At 50.1% G+C, this 21,185-nt stretch overlaps 1 protein-coding gene across 49 annotated transcripts in view; it reads left to right on the top strand.

Moving 5' to 3' along the window:
* The window catches only part of LRRFIP1 (LRR binding FLII interacting protein 1), a 170,649-nt gene that overhangs the window by 118,740 nt on the left and 30,724 nt on the right, over positions 1–21,185 (top strand). For 18 of the 49 annotated variants that reach the window (XM_056820073.1, XM_056820067.1, XM_056820065.1 and 15 more), the window contains 7 exons: positions 64–102; positions 7,312–7,374; positions 10,120–10,182; positions 11,962–12,042; positions 14,021–14,065; positions 14,902–14,967; positions 16,704–16,781. The exons of 15 other annotated variants lie outside the window; for them this stretch is intronic. In XM_056820073.1, coding sequence (XP_056676051.1) covers positions 64–102; positions 7,312–7,374; positions 10,120–10,182; positions 11,962–12,042; positions 14,021–14,065; positions 14,902–14,967; positions 16,704–16,781 — 435 coding nt within the window. The remainder of the gene's footprint in view (positions 1–63; positions 103–7,311; positions 7,375–10,119; positions 10,183–11,961; positions 12,043–14,020; positions 14,066–14,901; positions 14,968–16,703; positions 16,782–21,185) is intronic. 16 more of the 49 variants (XM_056820038.1, XM_056820046.1, XM_056820043.1 and 13 more) reach the window with 7 other exon arrangements.

The following is a 21,185-nucleotide window of genomic DNA, read 5'->3' as shown; positions in this document are numbered from 1 at the left end:
GTGCCTGGGTGTTTTCACTCACTTTCTGACCTGTCTTCTTGTGTCCCCTGCTGCTCCTGACAGTCCCAGGCCGAGCTGGACTATGCCGGTGCCTACTCTGCGGTGAGAAACATCACTGTGTGTGACTTACAACCCACTTGTGAGGCATGCCACTAATTCAGCATATGCGCGTCATCACTCCTGGATGAGCACTTAAAATGGAAAACTTTAAGGTTATTTAGAGAAACAAACTGATGTCAGCCATAGAGCCCTGGCAGGGGCCTCAGACACTAGCTAGTGCAACCCTCTTTGTTATTTGTAGATAAGGAAATGGAGACCCAGAAACAGGAAGGATTGGAGTGAGGAGAAAGAGTGAGATTTGAACCCAAGTACTCTGGATCTTTCCACCTTTCGGAGTGTATTTTCCCCACCACATCTGGTAGGAGAGTCTGATTTTAACTTGTGTCTTGAAGATTGATAGAAAAATCATAGTCCAGTGGTTCAAGAATATGTTGGGCCAGCAGCTGCCCCTGAGAGATCTGGGGTTTCCATTTAAGGGCCTGCTTTTTCCTATTGTCAGGGACTCCCAGGTCACCTTCGTAGGTTCTCTTTGACGTCCTTCATTTTCTGCTGAACACCTCAGGTTCCCAGTTAAGACTGGCCGCGTTTTGGCTCATGAGAAAAATAAATCACACTTGTTATTAATCAAATAAAAAGTTAATGATTAGCGTGGCCATAGTTGTTAGAAGTTGAACAACACTTTAAAACCAGTGCATGGTGGGTTCTGTTTGTGGAGCTCTTGGAGACATTAACCCCTAAGATTGTCCTGTTTGACCCTATTGCAGTCCTTCTCGTGCCTTAATTCCTTCCTGTCTAACCTCAGTCTGCAAATTCATTTCTCTATTCCTTGTTCCATTATAGTGTTTATGGCTTTGAAACAGATTTGTTTGATTGTGCATGTGTCCGGATTGAGATCTTATAATGAAAAATGAGGCCTTTAGAACTGAGCTCTCTTCCAGTATGACTCTATGAATGTGCTTTGTTGATCTGCTCACAAAAACTTTTAAATTGAATAATCTTATGCAAATGCCCTTCCTGAATGAATGAGTGAATGAATGAATGAATGAGTGAATGAATGAATGAATGAATGAATGAATGAATGAATGAATGAATGAATGGAAAAGCTTGTCAGTAATCTTTTACTGTAATGTTAAGCACTGGAGATATAACTAGCAAAAAGCAATTAAGGGGAGACAACAGATGAACAAAAGTCCAGCTCTAGGGTAGATGAAAATATCTAAAAGTCCTAAGGGTGCGGCAGAGGGCAGATGGCAAGGACCTCCTATATGTGCATGGCAATGGCGTTCTATGATGATTTAACTTGGTGGAATTCTCCTTGGAAGGGATTCAGTTAGAGGCATTCATTATAATGAGTCCAATTATAGGATTTAAAATCACAAGGGAAATTCTCACTCCTATAATTCAACCCTCCTCATTCTATGGATCTAAATACTAAACTTTCAAGAGGTCAAATGATTTGACCCAAGTAGATAAACCAAGATTCCATTTGAGATGAAACTTCTGATCCTCTTGTCTCACCATCAAGTAACAATTATTTTTTCAATGCCGTGAAACCCCAGCCATCCGACATTCACTTTCCTTCTCTCTCTCTCACTCCCTTCCCCTCTCTCTCCACCTTTCCCTCTTCCTTTCCCTCTCCCTCCCTCCCTCTCTCTCTTCCTCCCTCTCCCTTCCCCTCTTTGTCTCTCCCTCCCTCCCTCTCGCTCTTTTTCTCTCTCTTTTTCTTTATGTATCTCTCTCTGTCTCTCTGAATCTCCCCTTCTCCCTCTCCATGTCTCTCTGTCTCTCTCTGTCTCTCTGAATCTCCCTCTCTGTCTCTCTCTGTCTCTGTCTTGCTGTCTTGCTGTCTCTCTGAATCTCCCTCTCCATCTCTCTCTGTCTCGCTCTTTTTTTCTCTCTTTTTCTTTCTGTCTCCCTCTCTCTGTCTCTCTCTGTCTCTGTCTTGCTGTCTCTCTGACTCTCCCTCTCCATATCTCTCCCTCTCCCTCTCCATGTCTCTCTGTCTTGCTGTCTCTCTGAATCTCCCTCTCCATATCTCTCCCTCTCCCTCTCCATGTCTCTCTGTCTTGCTGTCTCTCTGAATCTCCCTCTCCATCTCTCTCTGTCTCACTCTTTTTTTCTCTCTTTTTCTTTCTGGCTCCCTCTCTCTGTCTCTCTCTGAGCTGAACCCCCCCCCCCCCGCCCCTTCTTCCAGGCTAATGGGGCTTAAGAATTCTAGATATGATGACTATGTACACATGTGCAATACATACGTGTACATATTCTTCAGCACTTAGGGCAAAGAATGGGGATAGAATAGGAATGTCTTCCTTCATAAGAATTAAAAGGAATTCTCTTCCTTCATCAAACTCGTTGCAGAGTCCTCTCCATTCAGTCTGGATCCAGATCCTGGAATAGAGTTTCTAGTCCCATTCATTGCGGAGCCCCATTAGCCTTAGCTGGGAAGAATGGATCCACCCAGTGGAGCTTCAGCTTCCTGCGGGAGAGAAGCCAAGCCCAGTTCCTCAGTCTGGCTCTCTTTTAGCCGCCCTCTTCACCTTGTCATTGAGGCCTGATTAGGATGGGAGAAGCTCCAAAGACCCTGAATGGCAAAACAAGAGAGTCTTCCCTCGATTGAGTCCTTGTTTTCTCTCTTAGCCAGAACTGGGGGAGGGAATGCTGAGGGCCTCCTTTGGCTTCCGGGCCATCATCACTTCCCTCCCAGACTGCTTTGTTGATTCAAGAGAGATAACCGGGGAGGAAGCTGAGGATTCCGATCTGGCAGGTACACCTTCTCCTGACCTCTTCCAGCATCTCTCAGGGCAGGGAGGAAAGTGAAAAATCACGGCAAAAAAGCCTGCCAGTTGCTGTAGTTTGGTCATTCAATCTTTGATTTTGGAGACTCTTTTCACAGCTTTTTTGGTGGTATGTTAGAATCATTCTGAAAGTTCTTGTTTTGTTACATTGGAAAGAGAAAAAGACTGGCCTGGGGACCTCCTAGGAGAGGAAGCTTCTAGCCGTACAGGCCGGAGAGTTGCCTCCAGCACTGACGGCCTCAGAGTCTCGCCTAGGGTCGCCAAACCAGTATTTCAGAGATAGGATTTGAACCCAGATCTCCATGGCTCCCCAGTAAAATCTCTGTCAATACCAGGTAGCCTCTGTAAGTGAGGTCAAAATAATTTGGTTTTTACATACGAATCAAGCAAGTTTGGCCATAGAAGAAGTTCTGATGCTTCCAGGTGTGGAAATTGGTCTCTTGCCATTGTCCGTCCCCACTTATGGACTGCTGGCTGTGGGCAAGACCCAATCCTGGCCTTTTCGAGATCCCTTCAGAGAGCTTTGCTTGTCTCTTCATCCTCTTCCTTTCTAAATTGTGGGTGTTCAAGCTACAAAGGACCTTAGATGTTCTCACCCTGCAGATGAGGCTGCAGAGGCCCCCAGAGGTGAAGTGACTCACCCAAGGTCTTAAGCCTTTTCAGCTGTTCTCATATATATGTAACTTAATGCAGTAAGACCTTCTCCAATGGGGAGCTGATACTGGGTCCTCGAAGGCTGCGTCAGAAGACGGCAAATTCTGCCGTTCTAGGGCGGATTTTAAATAGAGCTCTCGGTGCTGACTGGTTACAGACAGCCTGGTTTAGTACAAAGGGGGCCATCATTCCTGGGCCACCACTGAGCTGTACGTCCTTGGGCCACGGCAGCCCATGCAACACAAGTACCAATGGCTCCCGGTTCTCTGCACGTCCTTCCACTTAGAGGCAGAGCGCTGGGTTCGTTCGTCCACACTGACAGCTACGAGTCAAGCCCTTCAATGTGACATCGTCGTCCATCGATCCACAACGGGACACACCATGGGAAGAGCAAGCTTCACAGCCTTGTTACAAACTAAACTAAGACGGAAAGAGTTTCTTGTAATAGAAGTTCTGCTGGGAGCCCCTGGAAGGGCTCGGAGTTCTAGGCTTTATTTGCCTAGAAAGGCAACAAGAAACCTTCATTTTACGGAACATTTTCTCATCTCCTGTTGCACCATTCATGGCAGATAACTGGGAGAAAGCCTGCGAGGAAGCTAGTAGCAGCTCTTGGGTACCTGCATCAATTACAGAGAATGAGAAAGATGAGAAACTATGAAGAACGTGATCTAAGACCCTCCACGGTAAGCCAGCCCGTGCTTTGATACTCGGCGTCTAGTGTAAGCGTCAGAGATAGGCAGAGATGAGGGGAAGAATGTGAGTCAAGAATGTGGAAAGAGAAAGGAGAGGAAGTAAGTTCTTGCTCCTCCAAGATGCTGAAGGCAAGCCCTGTACAGCATGACAAAGCAGACAGGAAATGACTCCTTGCTGATCCTGGAGTCATTCTCCACAGAAGGAATTGCACTAACGGGATGAGCAATGAGAAAAGCAGCTGGACTAGACCAGATATACATGCTGGGCAGAGCTGGACTGCCCTACTAGAGCAAAGATGAAAATGAATGCAAAGCTAGAAGAACAAAAGTGGGAAGAGGACGTGGCATGCAACGAAAAGGACTTTGACACCAACTAAAATGTTTTCCTTGAAAAGTTCAGCCAGTGCTAATCAGTTGCCACAACGAGGAGCCCAGGAGAGCCAATAATCCATCTTATTTGCCAAGTGGAGAGAGATGACAGCAGGATGAGAGTTAGAATGGAACAAACGGGCTTTCCCCCACAGTAACTTTACAGCATGCCAACCACTGGCACAAGCTTGACTGAAGGATTTAGGATATATAAGAGCCCTGGTGTACTTGGGGCTCCCACTGCAAAAATAAATAAATAATAATTTTTTTTTATTATTCATTGGACCAAAACAATGGTTTAAGAGTCCTACCTACCCTGATGAGATACTTTGCACAAGTATGAAAAAATGTACCTGTTTCCTTGAAATATCAGTAGAAAGAGCTGAACCCACAGATCATTCGGATCAGCCCAGGCAGACAACAGGGAGATGGGCATATGCTAACCGTAGCTTTTGGCTGATGCTATGGAGGAGGTGCTGGAAATGGATAGTGAGCAGAGCCCACAGTTAGACCAGAGGAGTCAAGGAGACAGAATTCCTTTGGGGAGCTGCAAAGTTATTTTAATGACCTCAAACTTCTTCTGGAAACAAAAGCCCAGAGTTTTAATATCAATATTCCACCAATGACGGGGTGTGAGTGTGACCCTGGGCAAGTCATTTCACCCTGTTGGCCTCAATTTCCCCATCTGTCAAATGAGCTGGAGAAGGAAAAGGCCAACCACTCCAGTAGCTTTGCAAAGAAAACCCTAAATGAGGTCACAGAGAGTCAATCAGCCTTCACTGAATCAACTGAATGTACCACATCACAGACTCTGAAGACTTGGTCGTATCTCCCAGAAGGCCATGGAGAAGCTCATGGTACGTGCAAACAGGCTGCCGCGTTTTATGATCCAGGACCTGTTTAGGAAAATCCATGTAAGTGATGTCATCCAAGAAACTGATGGCCAGAAAAGATTCCCATTTAGAACTGAGAGGGGCCTCGGAGGCCATCCCGTTCCCTTCGTTTTACAGATGAGGAAACTGAAACACGGTGAGTGACTCATCCAGGGTCACACAGCCAGTCAGCGTCCGAAGCAGGTTGTGAACTCAAGTCTTCCTGATGCCCGAGTGCGGGGTCACCTAGCATGGGCTGGCGACAACTGGTATCTTCCTAGTGTCAAAAACCGTTGAGAAAGGCCCCCCTGCACATTAGATGGGCTCCCTTTGGTCACCTGACAGGAAGCCAGAATAAGAGTGACCCAGGACAGACCCGTGGAAAGGTTCAGGTCTTTGTCGTTGGGGAGAATACCTGCCTGACGAAACCATGGAACCGCGGGGCTCCCCCAAGCCTGGCCCTGTCCCTGAGGGTCGCGGCGAGCCCCCAGGAGAAGTGAGCTCCTCCAGGGCGTGGCGCTCCTTCCGAGTCCTGCAGGCGGAAAAGAAGAAAGGGAAGCCCCAGGAGCCAAGCTGGCGGGGCTGCTCCCAGCGCAGCGAGTCTAGTCCTTGGGCAGCAGACGGCATCTGTTCTGCAGCTCTCCCTGCTTGAGAGCTGAGGGTCGACCAGGTGGCCCATGTAGGGAGCCGCCCCTGCAAGAATGTGTCCTGGAGGCTGAGCCGTCATGACAGTGATGGTGGTGGTGACCGAGGAGGAGGAGGAAGAAGAGGAGAGAGGAGGAGGAGGAAGAGGAGGAAGAGGAAGAGGAGGAGAGAGGAGGAGGAGGAAGAGGAAGAAGAGGAGGAGGAAGAAGAGGAGAGAGGAGGAGGAGGAAGAAGAGGAGGAGGAGGAAGAGGAGGAGAGAGGAGGAGGAGGAAGAAGAGGAGAGAGGAGGAGGAGGAAGAGGAGGAGAGAGGAGGAGGAGGAAGAGGAGGAGGAGGAAGAGGAGGAGAGAGGAGGAGGAGGAAGAGGAAGAAGAGGAGGAGGAAGAAGAGGAGAGAGGAGGAGGAGGAAGAAGAGGAGGAGGAGGAAGAGGAGGAGGAGGAAGAGGAGGAGAGAGGAGGAGGAGGAAAAAGAGGAGAGAGGAGGAGGAGGAAGAGGAGGAAGAGGAAGAGGAGGAGGAGGAAGAGGAGGAGAGAGGAGGAGGAGGAAGAAGAGGAGAGAGGAGGAGGAGGAAGAGGAGGAGAGAGGAGGAGGAGGAAGAGGAGGAGGAGGAAGAGGAGGAGAGAGGAGGAGGAGTTCATGGCATTTATACAGTGTTTTCCAAATAGTTTCTGTCCATTAACTCTTCATGGAAAGGCTGCATTCATTCACGGAAGCAGGACGCGTGTCAAACAGGCTAGAAAGTGGAGGGGCTTCGCTTTGGGGCCGTCCCTCCCCCGAGTGCACACAGCAGGGGCCATGTTTTGACTTGGAGTGAATTCAGTTGGCGCCGGGCGGCTCCTTCCCAGATGGTGGTTTTTAAAAAGGGACAGCAGATAAGAGGAAGCCTGTGAGCCCAGCCAGACTGGAGCAAGGGAGCCTTCCAGGAATCAGGCCTGAGCCCACCCAGGACGGGACTGAGTTCAGGCGGGAGTCCTCCACCTCCTCCTGTCCTCTAAACCCCCATGTTTGCCCTCCAGTGGTGTGCGTGTGTGCGCGTGTACGTGTGTGGGCGTGTGTGTGTGCGTGTTCGTGTGTGCACGTGTGCGTGTTTCCCTATGTACATGTAGCCGCATTTGCCCGTTTTGATACGACGCTGCCAGCCTTCTCCTGGCCTCCACCTCCTTGGGGGACTTTGATGGGCTTTCTTCTCCGTCGGGCAACGTTTCCTCTTTTCTCTTTCCCAGCAGACAAACGGTCACGATGGAGACGCGTACGGAGGCTCGCCCCTGAGTAGGAAACCTAGCAGGGTCAGTAGACCAAATTGTCCCTCCGGCCTGTGAAGGCGGCTGTGGAAACTTGCTTAGCTCTGCTGAATTGAGGCTCTTTGGCCTGTGCCTGCTATGCAGCATGTCTCCTGGTCCCGTTATCCGTCCCTCTCCCCTGTCACAAAGAGCTGCCATACAGATCATTATTGGCTCGTAAGAAATCCATCCAACGTGGGTCTGGGAAACACTGGAAAAGGAGGGATGGTAGAGCTCGACTTTCTTCTACCATTTCCCCTTTTCTCCATCAATCAACAAGCATTTATTAAGCACCTGCTGTATGCCAAGCCCTGTGCGAGGCCCTGGGGAGGCCTGGCTTCCGCATCGGAACATTTTCCCATCTCCAATTTCATTCACTCCTGGATACACTAACTCATTCCGTAAACACTTACGGCGAACTTGTTGGGAGCGGAACCCTGTGTCGGCGCTGGGGCTCCCGGAAAAGTCCGGGTAAAATAAGTCCCCGACCGACCGACCGATGGCCTTTAGGAAGCTTCGGCCCAGTAAGCTGTGGCATGTCCAGGATTTGGCCCTATTGTCTCTGTAGTTCACTCTGTTCAATAAATATTTAATTCATTTACAGCCTGGTAAGTTCCAATACAGCCAGCTTAGAATTCTGCTTTCTATTTTCATTTACTTTATTCCATAAATATTCAGTTTATTCATGAAGTTTCTCGCCAGCTCTCCTATGGCTAACTTAGAGCTGTGGCTATTTTTAATTCACTTTGCTCAACAAATAGTCGGTCAAGCCTGGTCAAAATCTCCCAGCTGGCCAGTGAAAGCTCTTACTCCCATTTTCTACTCACTGCCTTTACTCCTGGACTGCGTGTTTCCCTAGAGAAGAGCTTCAAACAGGCCTTTCCTTCCTCAGGGGGGCTGTGAGGAAAGGCTTTGGGGAACCTGAAGCTGCATCCAGAGGGGGGATTTGATCCTGAACGGGGGCCTCCCCAGCGTCTTGGGCCAGTTTCAGTCTGGCTGCGCCGCTGGCTCCAGGAGCTTTGCTCATTTTTCCTCTCATCGTGACCCTGTGGGGTACGTTGTGGCCATATCCTTGAATTCATTCTTATGAACGAGGAAACAGAGGTCCTGCTCAGTTCAGTGACTCATCCAAAGTCACATCAATAGCGAGTGGATGAGGCAGAGCGTGAATCCAAGCGTGCCAGGCTGGGCAGCCTTCTCCCCTCAAACAAAGGCCCTTCCGCCTGGAACCAATTCAGAGGCCATTAAATCAAACACCATCATTTTTCAGATAGGGAAACTGAGGCCCCAAAAATTAGGGGCCTGACCTGAGGTCACACAGAGAGTGACAGAGGCACCATTTGAACTCTGGTCCTTGGACTCCATGCTCTGCAGGATGTGCTATAGGTTTTAGCAAATCTTTCATTGTGGAGTAGGCTCTGGAACCACCCAGCACCCTGCCTGGCTTGGCCCGGGCCTGGGCTTGATGGACTGGGCAGCTCTTGGAACCCAGGACTCCCGAGCAGGAAGTTTGCAGGAGGGAGGGTCTAAGTGTCAGAGCTGCAGCATGAGTCAGAGGCGCTTGGCTGGAGGCCCAAAGAAGGCAGCCAGGCCAGAGTCCAGAAGGGCAGGGACACCATGGCAGGACTTGTGGAGCAATCGCTCACACCCTGGCCCTGACAAAGGAAGGAAAACCCGAAAATGTTCATCAGAATTCGCAGATGCTCTCCGGATCTCCTTATCTCCCTTGAGAGCCAATTCAGAGTCTCTTGATAGAAGCAGACAGATATATAGCAGTGGATGCGGGAGGCAGCGAAGGCTCAGGGGTTAAGAGCAAAGGGCTTGGCATCAGGGAAGCATGACTCCAGGAAATCCAGCCTCAGACACTTCCTAGCTGGCTGACCCTGGGCAAGTCACCTCACTTCTGATTGCCTCACAGAAGGATCCACTGGAGAAGGAAATGGCAAAGCCCTCTGTTGGCCTTACCAAGAAAACCCCGTGGAGAGCTCCGGTCCCGTTGGGCGAGACTGTACAACAGCAATGGATAGACCTATTGAAAGAGCCAAATTCAAATTCTATTTCAGATACTTGCTGACTGTGACCCAAACAAGTCACTTCATCTGCCTCAACCTCAGTTTTCTCTTCTGTAAAAATGAAGATGAATCACCCCTATCTCCTAGGAGGATCAGATGAGATAATATTTGTGAAGTGCTTTGAAAACTAGCTATTATTATTGTTGTTGTTATTATTGTTATTATATGGCCCTATTTCCACCCCATTAATAATAACTTGTATCATTTGTATTATGTTTTAAGGTTTGCAGAACAACTTACAAGTATTATCGATTCTAATCCTCATAAAAATTCTGAGAGGCGGGTGCTTTTGTCTTTACAGAGGAGTAAACTGAGGCAGGCAGAAGTCAGGAGATTGGGCCAGGATACAACCAGGAAGTGACTGAAGCTGGAGTTGATGCCCCACATTTCTTGCCATCCAAGACTATCCAGTGTGCCACCCAGCCACCTCATTAGAACATAGATTTTTTTTCTCCCTCCATTGGTTGAATCTAGTCTATTTTATATAATCTTTCCCATTCATAGTCAGCACGTCGCACAGCATTTCATTCGAGAACTGGACCCTGAAAGCCTCGCCTGCCGCACCCCTACAGGGAAATAAAGAAGATCCGGGGCTTTCCACGGGGCCGGAACAAGGCTTTGGGTTACTTCCTGCCGGTGCTCGTCTCTCTCCTAAGTTTTCTTTCCTTTGCTGCTTCAGGGTTCCAGACCGAGCCATGAAAGCAAACTGTCCACCCGCTTGTCATCCAGGGAGGAGAAGTTGGTGGGTTCCAGTTCACTATTTCAGATGCTCTCTCCAGAGGCTGCAGGTTTTGAAGCATGAGCTTTGTCCCTCCCGGAATGTCTTCCGTACTAATGGTCGTTGGCATTCATTGGGCCGCCACCGCGGGGCTCACACTAACCCCTTTTCCCTCGTGGGCATCCTGGCCGCTTTCATGGAGGCAGGCGGCCTCCTCGGCGCACACACCCTGCCTCCTCGGACTGACTAGATTGATTTGTCCTTCAGTGACCTTCCTTTTCTAATAACATCCCAATAACCCTCTCTCACCCCTTGGGGACCCCCGAATGTCTGTTGGTCACCCGACGACTGATTGATCAGAAGCTGACATCACCCCTGGCAGTAGTCAATTGCATATTTGTATTGGTGTGTGTATAGCATGCGTACATTTCTGCATGTCCTAATTAGTGTAGATATACCATATAATCATTTCTCGCTTGTTCTGTAACTATGATGAGTAGAGATTAGTCCCCGCAGACTCGTCCGTTCATCAGGGATAGATGCTAGACCTGGAATTTCACCCGTATAGAGAACTTATAGAGGAAAAAAACCGACCAAAGAAACCGTCGGCAATGTACAGGCTTGGAAAGGTCCCTGGAAGGGCACTATGTGGTTCAGGCTGGGAGACGAGAGGTCCTGGGTTCCAATCTGGTCTCAGACACTCCCCACGTGGGCGGCCCTGGACAAGTCACTCACCCCCATGGCCCAGCCCTTGCTGCTCCTCTGCTCACTATTGATGCTAAGACAGAAGCGAAGGGTTTAGAAAAGAGCACCGAGGGGGAACGCCGCTGGTCCGGGCATAGGCCGAGCCCAGATCGTCCTCCCTCTGAAGGCTGCACGTGCTCCTCTGTGCCTCCCACCTTTTCACCTTCCGCTCTGTCTGGGATTTTTCCTGGAGTTAGCCTGAGCCGGAGCCCTGGAGACAGATCTTGGTTGAAGAACCCCTTTCTAGGTGTTGTTGCCTGGCGATTCGCTGCCTTCCTCGCCATCCCCAGTTGGGTTTCCCAAACTAGGATCAGGAGGATTTCTAGGATTATAGAAATGCCGTCACCAAAATGGAGCCTTTTAGGAGGGGACAAGAGACGGCTCAGGGGGCGACCGTTTTCCTTGGTTTCATTCTATTAGGCCCGTCTTGTAAAGTAAGTTGTAATAACTGGTTCTGAGCTCGGGCTTAGACACCTGTATTCATTCCAGATACGTTCTGGCGAGCGGCTCCCCCGGAAGCCTTTCTCTTGCCCTGCAGGGTGGGCCGTGGGCTGTGCATGGTGGTCTTTGGGTCCCGGCACCCATGCACGCTCCCACCTGCAATCATAAACCAAGCAGGCCTGCAGACAGAAAATAAGGTCCAGACTCGATCGTATCAAACCCAACACAGGTTGTGTGTTATTTTTTCCCTGAAAAGTGGGTCTGGGGCTTTGAGCAAGATTAGCGTAGGGGAAAGTGGTGGCTCGTGGGGGATCTCCGGGGTCAGTGTGTCTTTGAGCTCAGGCACACACTCCGGGAATGATCCCCGTAAAACTGCCACCAAAATGGAGATCTGCCCGGATGACTGATGCTCCCATCAGGAAGAGAAGCGGCTTGGCTCGCTTTGGCTTGACCAGACAACTTCCTTCCTCGGATCATCTTTCTCTCCTTCCCCAAGTTTATTTTGCTCTTTAGGGGTCCCATCCTATGCTTGCTGGGGGATGGTTTTCACCCAAAAGCACGAACATGAATCTGCCTCCCCTTCTCATGCCCTTCTTTTCCCCCTTCCTTTGATTCCAGGGCTCCTACTACTCGGACCTCGGGCTCTCCTGCAGCAGCCTTCCCTCCAGACCCTCATCGGCTTCCCAGAACGGAGCTCGGGTCTGTCCTCTCCCTCCTCCTCTTCCCCCCACCCCCGCCCTGGTGTGGCTTTCAGTGCACTTTTTGTCACGGTTAACTCGGTCTACTTGGACGCTTCAACCTCGCTGATAGGGAATCTGTGGAGAGCTCGTAACCCCATTGATAATGATGGCTGTTTCCATTCGAGTGGAAGATGTAGCTCCTGGGAATAGGCCTGGCTCATTGCCGAGATCCCCCCAACACACACACACAAATACACACACATACACATACACACACACACACTCCACCCATGTTTATTTAAGAGCGTTTTTGGTGGTGTAGGTGAGCTGTCGCGTGTGCAGCTTTTTAAACCCTCAGATGGGGTAAATACATTTGGGGGCTTCTCTTCCTTTTCCGGCATTCGTTGCCCACTTATTGTCCTATTTGTTGTTGCCATTTTTCTCTCATCAATGTGTCCGGGAAGAGATTTGGGAAGCCCTTTCTGTAATCAGAGGGTTCCCCTGAGAAGTGGGGAGAAGGGCTCCGTCTTTTGGGTCACTTCTCCATATGTTTCCTGTTTTCTGGGAGCTGGAATTTGCCTCCCAGTCCCCAAGGTGGGCTTTTTTTAGTTCTGTTTTCTTTTTGCTATGCTTTCTGTTCTGGAAGGAGAGCGCGGAACATTACGACTGGGAAAACAGCTTCCTTCCGAGGTTGAATCGTCCATGTTTTATTTTTATGCATGCTGTTTTGGATGTTTGTGACTCGAGATGGAGGCAGGATCCAAACCAGAACTTTTTATGTCCCCGGCGTTGGGTCATGGCCCTCCTTCTTCGACAGTACCTGACTTTGAACTGTAGTTTTGGAGGCCAGCTTTTCTTCAAGGTGTCCCAAAAGTTTTAGTGCTTTAATGCTGTAATAACACTGCTGCACCAAGACTTTTGGGACACCCTCTTTCTGCAGTATGGAAGATAATTCCTCAGGAACATTCACAGTTTATTTATTTTCATGGTAGAGCTGCTGTCTCTTTCCTAGTGTTGTTCCTGACCTTTCTTTCTGGAGGCAATATTGGGTTTGTCAGATTCAGATTGGGGCCTTTACAGCTCCATCTCTCACTCTTGTATCTAAGGATGCCTTAAATCTCCAGGCTCAGGAGATAGAAAGCCAGGCCTGGAGCTGGGAGGTCCTGGTTCAAATCTGGCCTCAGGCACTTCCCAGCTGGGTGACCCTGGGCAAGTCACTTCACCCTCAAGGCCTAGCCCTTCCAGCTCTCCTGCCTTGGAGCCAGTGCACAGGATTGATTCTAAGATGAAAGGGGAGGATTCTTCGTGGGCCTCTTCCCCTCTCCCCTGGCCTTCCCGCCCATCTGTCTGTCTGGTGACTAACTCCCCACTCGCTTCTCAGGCTCTCCTTTGGGGTGCTTTTCTTCCATCCTCGTTCTTCTGTGTTAAGGGCTTTCCTTCCCCTCAAGATGGGCTTTCAGGAAGTCCATCTTTGTGTGAATTCAAAGTGATTTCCGATGGCCCACCAAAACTTGCTCCAAGCCATTCTTCGCTGAAGGACAGAGGAGGAAAAATGGTCCCCTCGTGTGCTTTGGGGTGAAATCCTGCACTTGATTATTTCTGTATTATTTGACATTACACTCTAAATTATCCTATGTAAGTGATGTATTATTAATACACTAAATTATTAACGAAAGAGAAAGGGTAAGATCACTGGCTCTGGAATCAAAGGACCCAAGTTCAAGTCCTGCCTTGCCCTTTTGTGACCTTGCACAAATGTGTCATTCTCCATGTGCCTCCGTTTCCCCCTCTGTAAAATGGTGGGGTGTTGCTCCCCTGGACTCGGAGGTCCCTTCCAACTCCAGATCTGTGATCTCAACCAGCTCTCGTCCCTTTTTCCCTTCTCTAATTCATTCCGATATTCTAACCCAACACCCCACAAGGAAGCATCTTGATGAATGGCCGCGGTTTGTTATTGATGGACTTGTTGAACCCAACCATGTGCTTCTCTCCTCCAGCCTTCCTTTCTGTTCCGCGATGCTCAGGCTGCCCGGTGGCGCAGGGTTGGTGCGCTTGCTTTCCTGTCCTCTTTCCCCAGAGCTCTGGACCCAGCCCCTCCCCCCATCACATGACTGGGGAGCCATTCTTTGGCCTCCTGGGGGTCCGCCCTGCTCCCCCTCCAGAGCTGGAGCCATTGTCCACCCGGATTCTGTGTCTTGGCCTGTGGCAGCCCCGGTGCTGCTCCGGGTTCCGGATTGGCGCTGGATTCCCTTCTGAGCCGGTTCCCAGGAACCGGGGGGACAAGAAGGGGGCCGCGCGGGCCTGGAGGGAGGGGGTCCTTTCAGGCAGATTCACGTGACGAGACACTTTCTGTGCTGCTCAGACAGCCTCACGGGAACTCTGGAGAGTCTCTGCGGGATTCTCCCAGATTCCCAGGGACGCGTCCAGCCTTGTGTAGGACTCCTGAACCCTCCAGAGGCCCCGGCAGCTCCAGGAGCCTCCCGCCTATCCAGACCCGGTCCTAGACTCGGGGGGCTAAAGGGGACCTCTATTATGTGCAGTCAGTCAGTCAGCGCGTGCTCAGCAGCTCGGACGCAAGAAGCCAGAAAGAGCCCGGAGAGACCGTCCAGCCCCCACTGCAGGGAGGTCTCCCAGGAATGATTCCTTGATGGGGGATTATCTGCTTCTGCCCTCGGGGGCTGGATAAGCGGTTCCTGCGTGGGCGGTGGGCGGGGCTCCCTTTGGGCACGTCTAACCTCTCTGGTCGACTCACTTTCTCTGGAAGCGTCGCCCTGTCACTGTGTCACTGCCCCGGAAGCTAACCTCCCCGTGCGCCTGCGCGCTGTCCCTGCACCCCAGGGTGCCCCGGAGCCCCTCTGAAGCTCTGTTTTCATCGCAGGCCTCAGCGTACGAGGAGAGCGTGTACGGCGGGAGCCGGAGATTCAGCGCCTCCAGCTCGCTTCCCGTAAGCTGCTGGGGGGGTTGTCGGTCCCCGGACGCCCAGCGGAGAGTTTTACAAAGAAAGTAGAAACTTGAACCGTCTGTGACCCCAGAGAGGCACCCGCGGGCTTCCGGTCTGGCCAATCAGCCAGTTCCAAATTCAAATATCCTGCCGATCAGTTTCTTTTCTATCTCAGTTTAAGCGTCAGCCTGGCGGAGAACGCAGACCCTGCAGGCAGTGCTGAGTTAGCCGTGATCGCGAATGACTCAGTTTCCTTGTCTCTAAATTGGGTACACGATGGCGATTCGCTCACGTCTTGCTGAGTTTCAGTCAAGGCACTGTTGGAAAACACGCCACAGAGGCTGGTTTTCTTTGGTGGTTTTTGTTTGAAATGATTTCTTCTTGTAACTGGCAAAATAAGTTTCCAAAAGTCTAGTTTCTTTTCTACCTCTTTTAAGTTTATAGATGAGGAACCTGAGAACCAGGGAATTTAGTGACTTACCCAAGGGCATACAGACAGCATAGATCAGATGTAGGATTTGAACCCAGAACCAGTGCTTCTTCTGCTGCTGAACCACAATCCAAATTAGAGTATATCTCTGCTACCGAAGGAAATTCTGCTTAATATCCTTAATGCTTCCATTGGAGGCGCCATCTCTTTCAGAGATCAAGTCATATTAAAATAGGCAAGTATCCCAAGTAGCTTTTGAGTGGTTAATAATAAATAAGAGTTACCATTTATATAATATTTATCACGTGCCAAGGGCTGTGTTAAGCACTTTACAATTATCACCTCCCCTGACATAATTCTGGGAAGTAGCTATTAGCATTATCCTTGTTTGATAGATTGAGAAACTGAGTCAAACAGGATCTCCCAGGATCACGCAGCTAATAAATAAGGTTGGATTTGAACTCGGGTCTTCTATGCTGCACAGATACACCACCTCCATGTTCTTTCTCTGCCAAGAAAAGGAAATAAGAACGTTATTCACGAGTGAAGGGATCCATACCATGCACTTAATCAAACAGAAACCAGGGGCTCTGGCTGGCCACAGATCTGTGGATTCAGGAAGACCCCACACACACACATGACTAAGTGGTCAGGCATTAGCCCACACTCAGCGAAATGCTTCATGAAATGCTTGTTGGTTGACTGTGTGGATGCTGGAGATACAGAAAGAAAAGCTCCGGCCCCCATACAGGATAGATCCCATTAGCCACATCCATTCAATCCTCCACTGGGCCAGCCAGTCACAGACTGAGGTTAAACAAGAGAGAACTTCCTGGCTGGGTGCTGGGCTGAAAGCAAACAAGTCCCTAGTAAATTCTACATCCAATTTGTTCCTATTAACAAGGACGCTAACAAGGGGGAGTGAAGACCGCAAGCTGATGGGATGAAGCCGATTCCCCCACGGAGGGTTTGGTTTCCGGGGCTGTGGGCGGCCCTCTGTACCGCTCCATTGTGGCCGCCTCCTGTCCAGCAGGCAGTGGGCCTTTACTGCCCTTGGGGCTGATTGGATACCTTCCCTGGCAATCCACTCCACTCTGGATGCCTTTTTCATAATTTTTTCTGGGAGGTTCATCAGACCACATTGCCCATGCCTGTGTTTGAATGAGAATCCCTCACGTTTTCCTTCCAGCAAAGTCCCGCTGTGTGTTCTTGCCCCTGGTCTGACTGCTGCTTCTGTGTCTGTCTCTGCCCGCCTGCTAACTACCCTCCTCTATTTCTCTCTCCTGTGTTCTGGGGTGTGTGTGGGTAGCCCTCCGAGTACAGCGGCTACCTGGGTTCCGGATCTCGGGCTTCCTCCAGGGCCAGCTCCGCTCGGGCAAGTCCAGTGGTGAGAACATTTTCATTTCTCTGTCGCCTCCCTTCCTCCCTTCCTTCCTTCCTTCCTTCCTTCCTTCCTTCCTTCCTTCCTCCCTCCCTCCCTTCCTTCCTTCCTTCCTTCCTTCCTTCCTTCCTTCCTTCCTTCCTTCCTTCCTTCCTTCCTTCCTTCCTTTCCTCCTTCCTTCCTTCCTTCCTTCCTTCCTTCCTTCCTCCATTCCTTCCTTCCTTCCTTCCTTCCTTCCTTCCTTCCTTCCTTCCTTCCTTCCTTCCTTCCTTCCTTCCTTTCCTCCTTCCTTCCTTCCTTCCTTCCTTCCTTTCTTCCTTCCTTCTTTCCTACCTACCTACCTACCTACAATGAGTTGGTGGAAAAGCTTGGCACTAGAATCTAGGTTTATTCATTCTCAGACCAAGGCTCTGCCAAAACGTTTTAGATCTCTCACAAGTATATTGAGACAGCAACCCATTTAAGCTTGGCTCTCTCCACTTCTTTCTTTTCTTCCTTCCTTCCTTCCCTCCTTTCCCTCCCTCCCTCCCTCCCTCCCTCCCTCCTTCCTTCCTTCCTTCCTTCCTTCCTTCCTTCCTTCCTTCCTTCCTTCCTTCCTTCCTTCCTTCCTTCCTTCCTTCCTTCCTATCTTCCTTCTTTTTCTTGTGGCATATAAGAATGTGAGGGGCCTTTGGAGATTGTTGGCTTTGGTGTTTTGATAATAGCGGAGAAGGTGGAAGCTGTCGAGGGCAGGGGCTGGCCTTTTGTCCTCCTCCTCCATGACTTCCGAGGTTTGGGAAGAGCCAGGGCCTTCCTTGGTTGGGTGTTTTTCCTAAGGGCTGATTGTGACCTTGGATCAGTCCATGAACCCTCTCTACCTTGGTTTTTCTCTACAGCAAAGTCAGCATTTGGATTAGTTGACCTGTCAGCCCTAAAAACTATTGTGATTCTCTTGCTTTTCACCCATTCAATCTCATCTGATCTCACTGAAAATGGTGAACAGTCCCCCAGGCATCAGGCCCCAAAGGGCCTATCTGATCCTGTCAGTCCCCTCCTTAAATCACAGTGGCTCCCAGTGACCTCCAGGAGCAAATACAGAATATTCTGCTTAGCATTCAAGCCCCTCCTACTTTCCAGTCTTCTTACCCCCTGCTTCCAACACATACTTTTCCATCCAAGGACAGTGGGCTCCTTCCTGGCTGGTCCAGGATCAAGACCCTCTTAGCTCCAGACATTCTCTCTGGTTCTTCCCAATGCCTGGAACATCCTCGCATTCTATCTCTGCCCTCTGGCCTCCTTGGCTTCCTTTAAGACCCATCTCCAATGCCACCTCCTCCAGGAAGCCTTCCCCACACCTCCTAATGCCAGGGCCTTCCCTCTGTGAATCTCCCCATTTGTCCTGTCGATAGCCCCTTTGGATACATTTGCTTGTTGTCTCCTCTATGAGATCTGAGGGCAGAGCCTGTCTTTTCCCTCTATCCATACCCACTGAATGGGGAGAGAGAAGGAAATGTGTTGGAGGTGCTTCCGGGGAGAGCCAGGGCACACGGAACCCTGGAGGATTTGGCTTAAAGTGGTGCTTGGGCACTCAGCCAGCCTGGTGTGGAAGGTGTGTGTGTGTAGAGAACCTGAGAAGATCAGAGGGTGCACCCCGAAACCAAAACAGCACCCACAAGACAGCTTTGGAGTACATTTCCATGTCAGGGAAGAGATAGGAGCTTTTGTTGGGAAGACCACATGGCCCTTGGCTGGGAGGTAGGTTTTGGGACATTAATCCCAAGGTAGGCTTCAGCTATTTGTAGATGAGTGAGTGAGTGAGTGAGTGAGTGAGTGAGTGAGTGATGCTCTCCCCAAACCATCTGCTTTGTTAGATTGCTTATTTTGATTGGCATCATTATAAATATATTAATATAAATCATTATTTTAATGGGACAGAAGTAGGAACCTCAATGCTGCCCCTCCCCCCCAAGAAAAAAGCCCAGGGACCAATGTTTAAAGCAGAAAGAGCAAATAAATACTAATTCATGGACGGATTCGAGTTCGAGGGTTTGGGGGAGGGTCCCTGAATTTTTCTTTCTTATCCCCCTTTTCCTCCTTCCCACCCAGTTTCATTTCCATGAGACTAGAGAGCTTCCTGTATGAAGTCCTTCCTTAGCAGATTTCTTTACTTCCTTGGTGACTTTGAGCAAGTCACTTCCTTCTCTTCTCAGGGTCTCAGTCTTCTTATTTGCAGAATGGGTAGATTGACCTTCAGCAATAAATCCCATGACCTAGTTGACTCTCCCTCTGGTTCAACACAAGCCTGCCCCCTCTCCTTAAACTCAGTACAGTGACCAAACAGGAGCCTACTCTGGCTGTGCAAGCCTCCCTTTTATTTGAGTTCATTGGGCTTATGAAAAGAATTGTTGTTCAGTCATGTCCAGCTCTGTGACCCCATTTGAGGTTTTCTTGGTTAGAGATAATGGAGTGGTTTGCCATGTCCTTCTCCAGTTTCTTTTACAAATGAAGAAATGGAGGCAAACAGGATGAAGTGACTTGCCCAGGGTCACACAGCTAGTAAGAGTCTAAGGTTAGATTTGAACTCGGTTCTTCCTTCCTCCATGCCCTGAGCTCTGTCCACTAGGGCCACCAGCTCTCCTTTGAACTCACAGGAGCTCCTTATTTTGGTCTGGACTTTGCTCCAGGTGACAAACCAGCATGCCATCATTTTCCGGAATGTGCCTTAGAGAAAGCCAAGTGACCTTTGGGCTGATGCCTCAGCCTCCTGTGGCAGGGTTTGGTGGCTTGAGCACACAGAGGCCCAATGCCATCACGATAACGTAATAGTGAGTCATGTTGACAAAGCCCTTTAGGACTGTGGGATCAGCCGGACACGCTGGAGACCTCCGTGAGATTATGGAACAAAGGTTCTGGGCCCTTTAGGGAGGAGGGAGGAGCAGAGATTTCTTCATTCACAAAATTGGGAGCAGCTCAAGGGTTCAGTGGCCTAGACAGGAAGACCTGAGTTCCAAATCTGGTCTCAGACACTTCCTGGTTGTGTGACCCTGGGCAAGTCATTAGCCCCCATTTTCTAGCCCTTCCCAATCTTCTGCCTTGGCACCCATGCACAGTGTTGCTCCTAGGATAGAAGGATTTATAAAAATTTCCAATCCTTGAAGCCCCTTTTAGGAGGGCAAATGTGAGAGAGCTCAGATCTGAGAAACTTTTATTCCAAAAGGAAAAAGAAGAATTGTGTCTAAAAATATTAAAATGGGGAGAAATCGTCATCGTTGTGACTCCGATGACCAGGACGGGGAACCTTCTACAGCTTCCCTTGATCGCCCCCACAAGCCTTCTGCCTTCCAGACTCTGCGCCTGCATGGCCTGTTCTTGCGGAGGGTGGTGGCTGCCAAGGCCGGCCCTGTGTTTGCTCTGGCTCAGCCCCTAGCGACCTCAGGCCTCTGGTGGGCAGAAGTTAAAAATACCCCCTTGAAAAGGCTGCAGCTCTGCTCGCTGGTGCTGAAACTCCTCCGCTGGCCCGTAGCGTTTGGGCCTGGAAACGGGGTCCCGTCATCGGGTATTTTAGGAAGAGGGAAACGTGTGGATCAGAGATTGGGGAGAAATGAAACTCTTTGAGGCCAACGATTGCTCCATCCTTGGTTTGGCCAGTCTGGGGGGGAATAAAGAGGTCTGGAGCCCGGCAGCCGCTCCATGAAGCCTCCGAGGTCGGGGCTCGCTTTGGGGACCAGGACGCGCTCCCGGCCCGTGGAGATGCCGCGTTTGGGGTTGGAGCGTGGGCTGCTCCTGCTGGGCTTCCATCCCTTCAGGGCTCCGTGCCTGGACTATTCTGAAAACAAGGTTGGCCTCTACTTGCTTCATCTCAAATAGAGTTTGGGGAGATCCGCTTCCCTCGGGCCGGCTGCCTCCCGGTGGGCATTTCCTGAGGGTGCCTGCACCGCGGGCCCTGGTTCTGTTGGTCACTGCTGAGGGGAGTCCTCAGAAGGGAGAGTTTAGGAACAGCTCGGCATGGGGACGTGGATTCAGATTCAGCTTATTAGGTGGCTCTCCAGGGCTCGTTCTGGAATCAGTGCCCAGGTTCATCCCCTTTGAAGGGGTTAGACACTTCCACTGGCTTTCCTTTGCCTGAAGTTGCTGTGGGCCATGGTGGAGAGAGCACCCGATTTCTCAGGAAGACCCGAGTTTGAGCTTTGCTTCAGACACTTACTGTGTTGAATAAAAACGGTTCTCTATTCCATCTTCTGTTGTCTGTTATCTGCCCATACAGCTGGGCCTGAAGTCAAGAAGACTCATTTTCCCAATTTATAATCTGGCCTCAGACTCTATTGTTTGCCTCGGTTTCCTCATCTGTCAAATGAGCTAGAGAAGGAAATGGCCAACCACTCCAGCATCTCTGCCATGAAGGCCCCAAATGTGGTTACAAAGTGTCAGTCA

The sequence above is a fragment of the Monodelphis domestica genome, chromosome 2, assembly GCF_027887165.1.
Source record: "Monodelphis domestica isolate mMonDom1 chromosome 2, mMonDom1.pri, whole genome shotgun sequence".
Lineage (NCBI taxonomy): Eukaryota > Metazoa > Chordata > Mammalia > Didelphimorphia > Didelphidae > Monodelphis > Monodelphis domestica.
The sequence above is the reverse complement of the archived record's forward strand: the minus strand, read 5'-3'. Positions and strand labels throughout refer to the sequence as shown.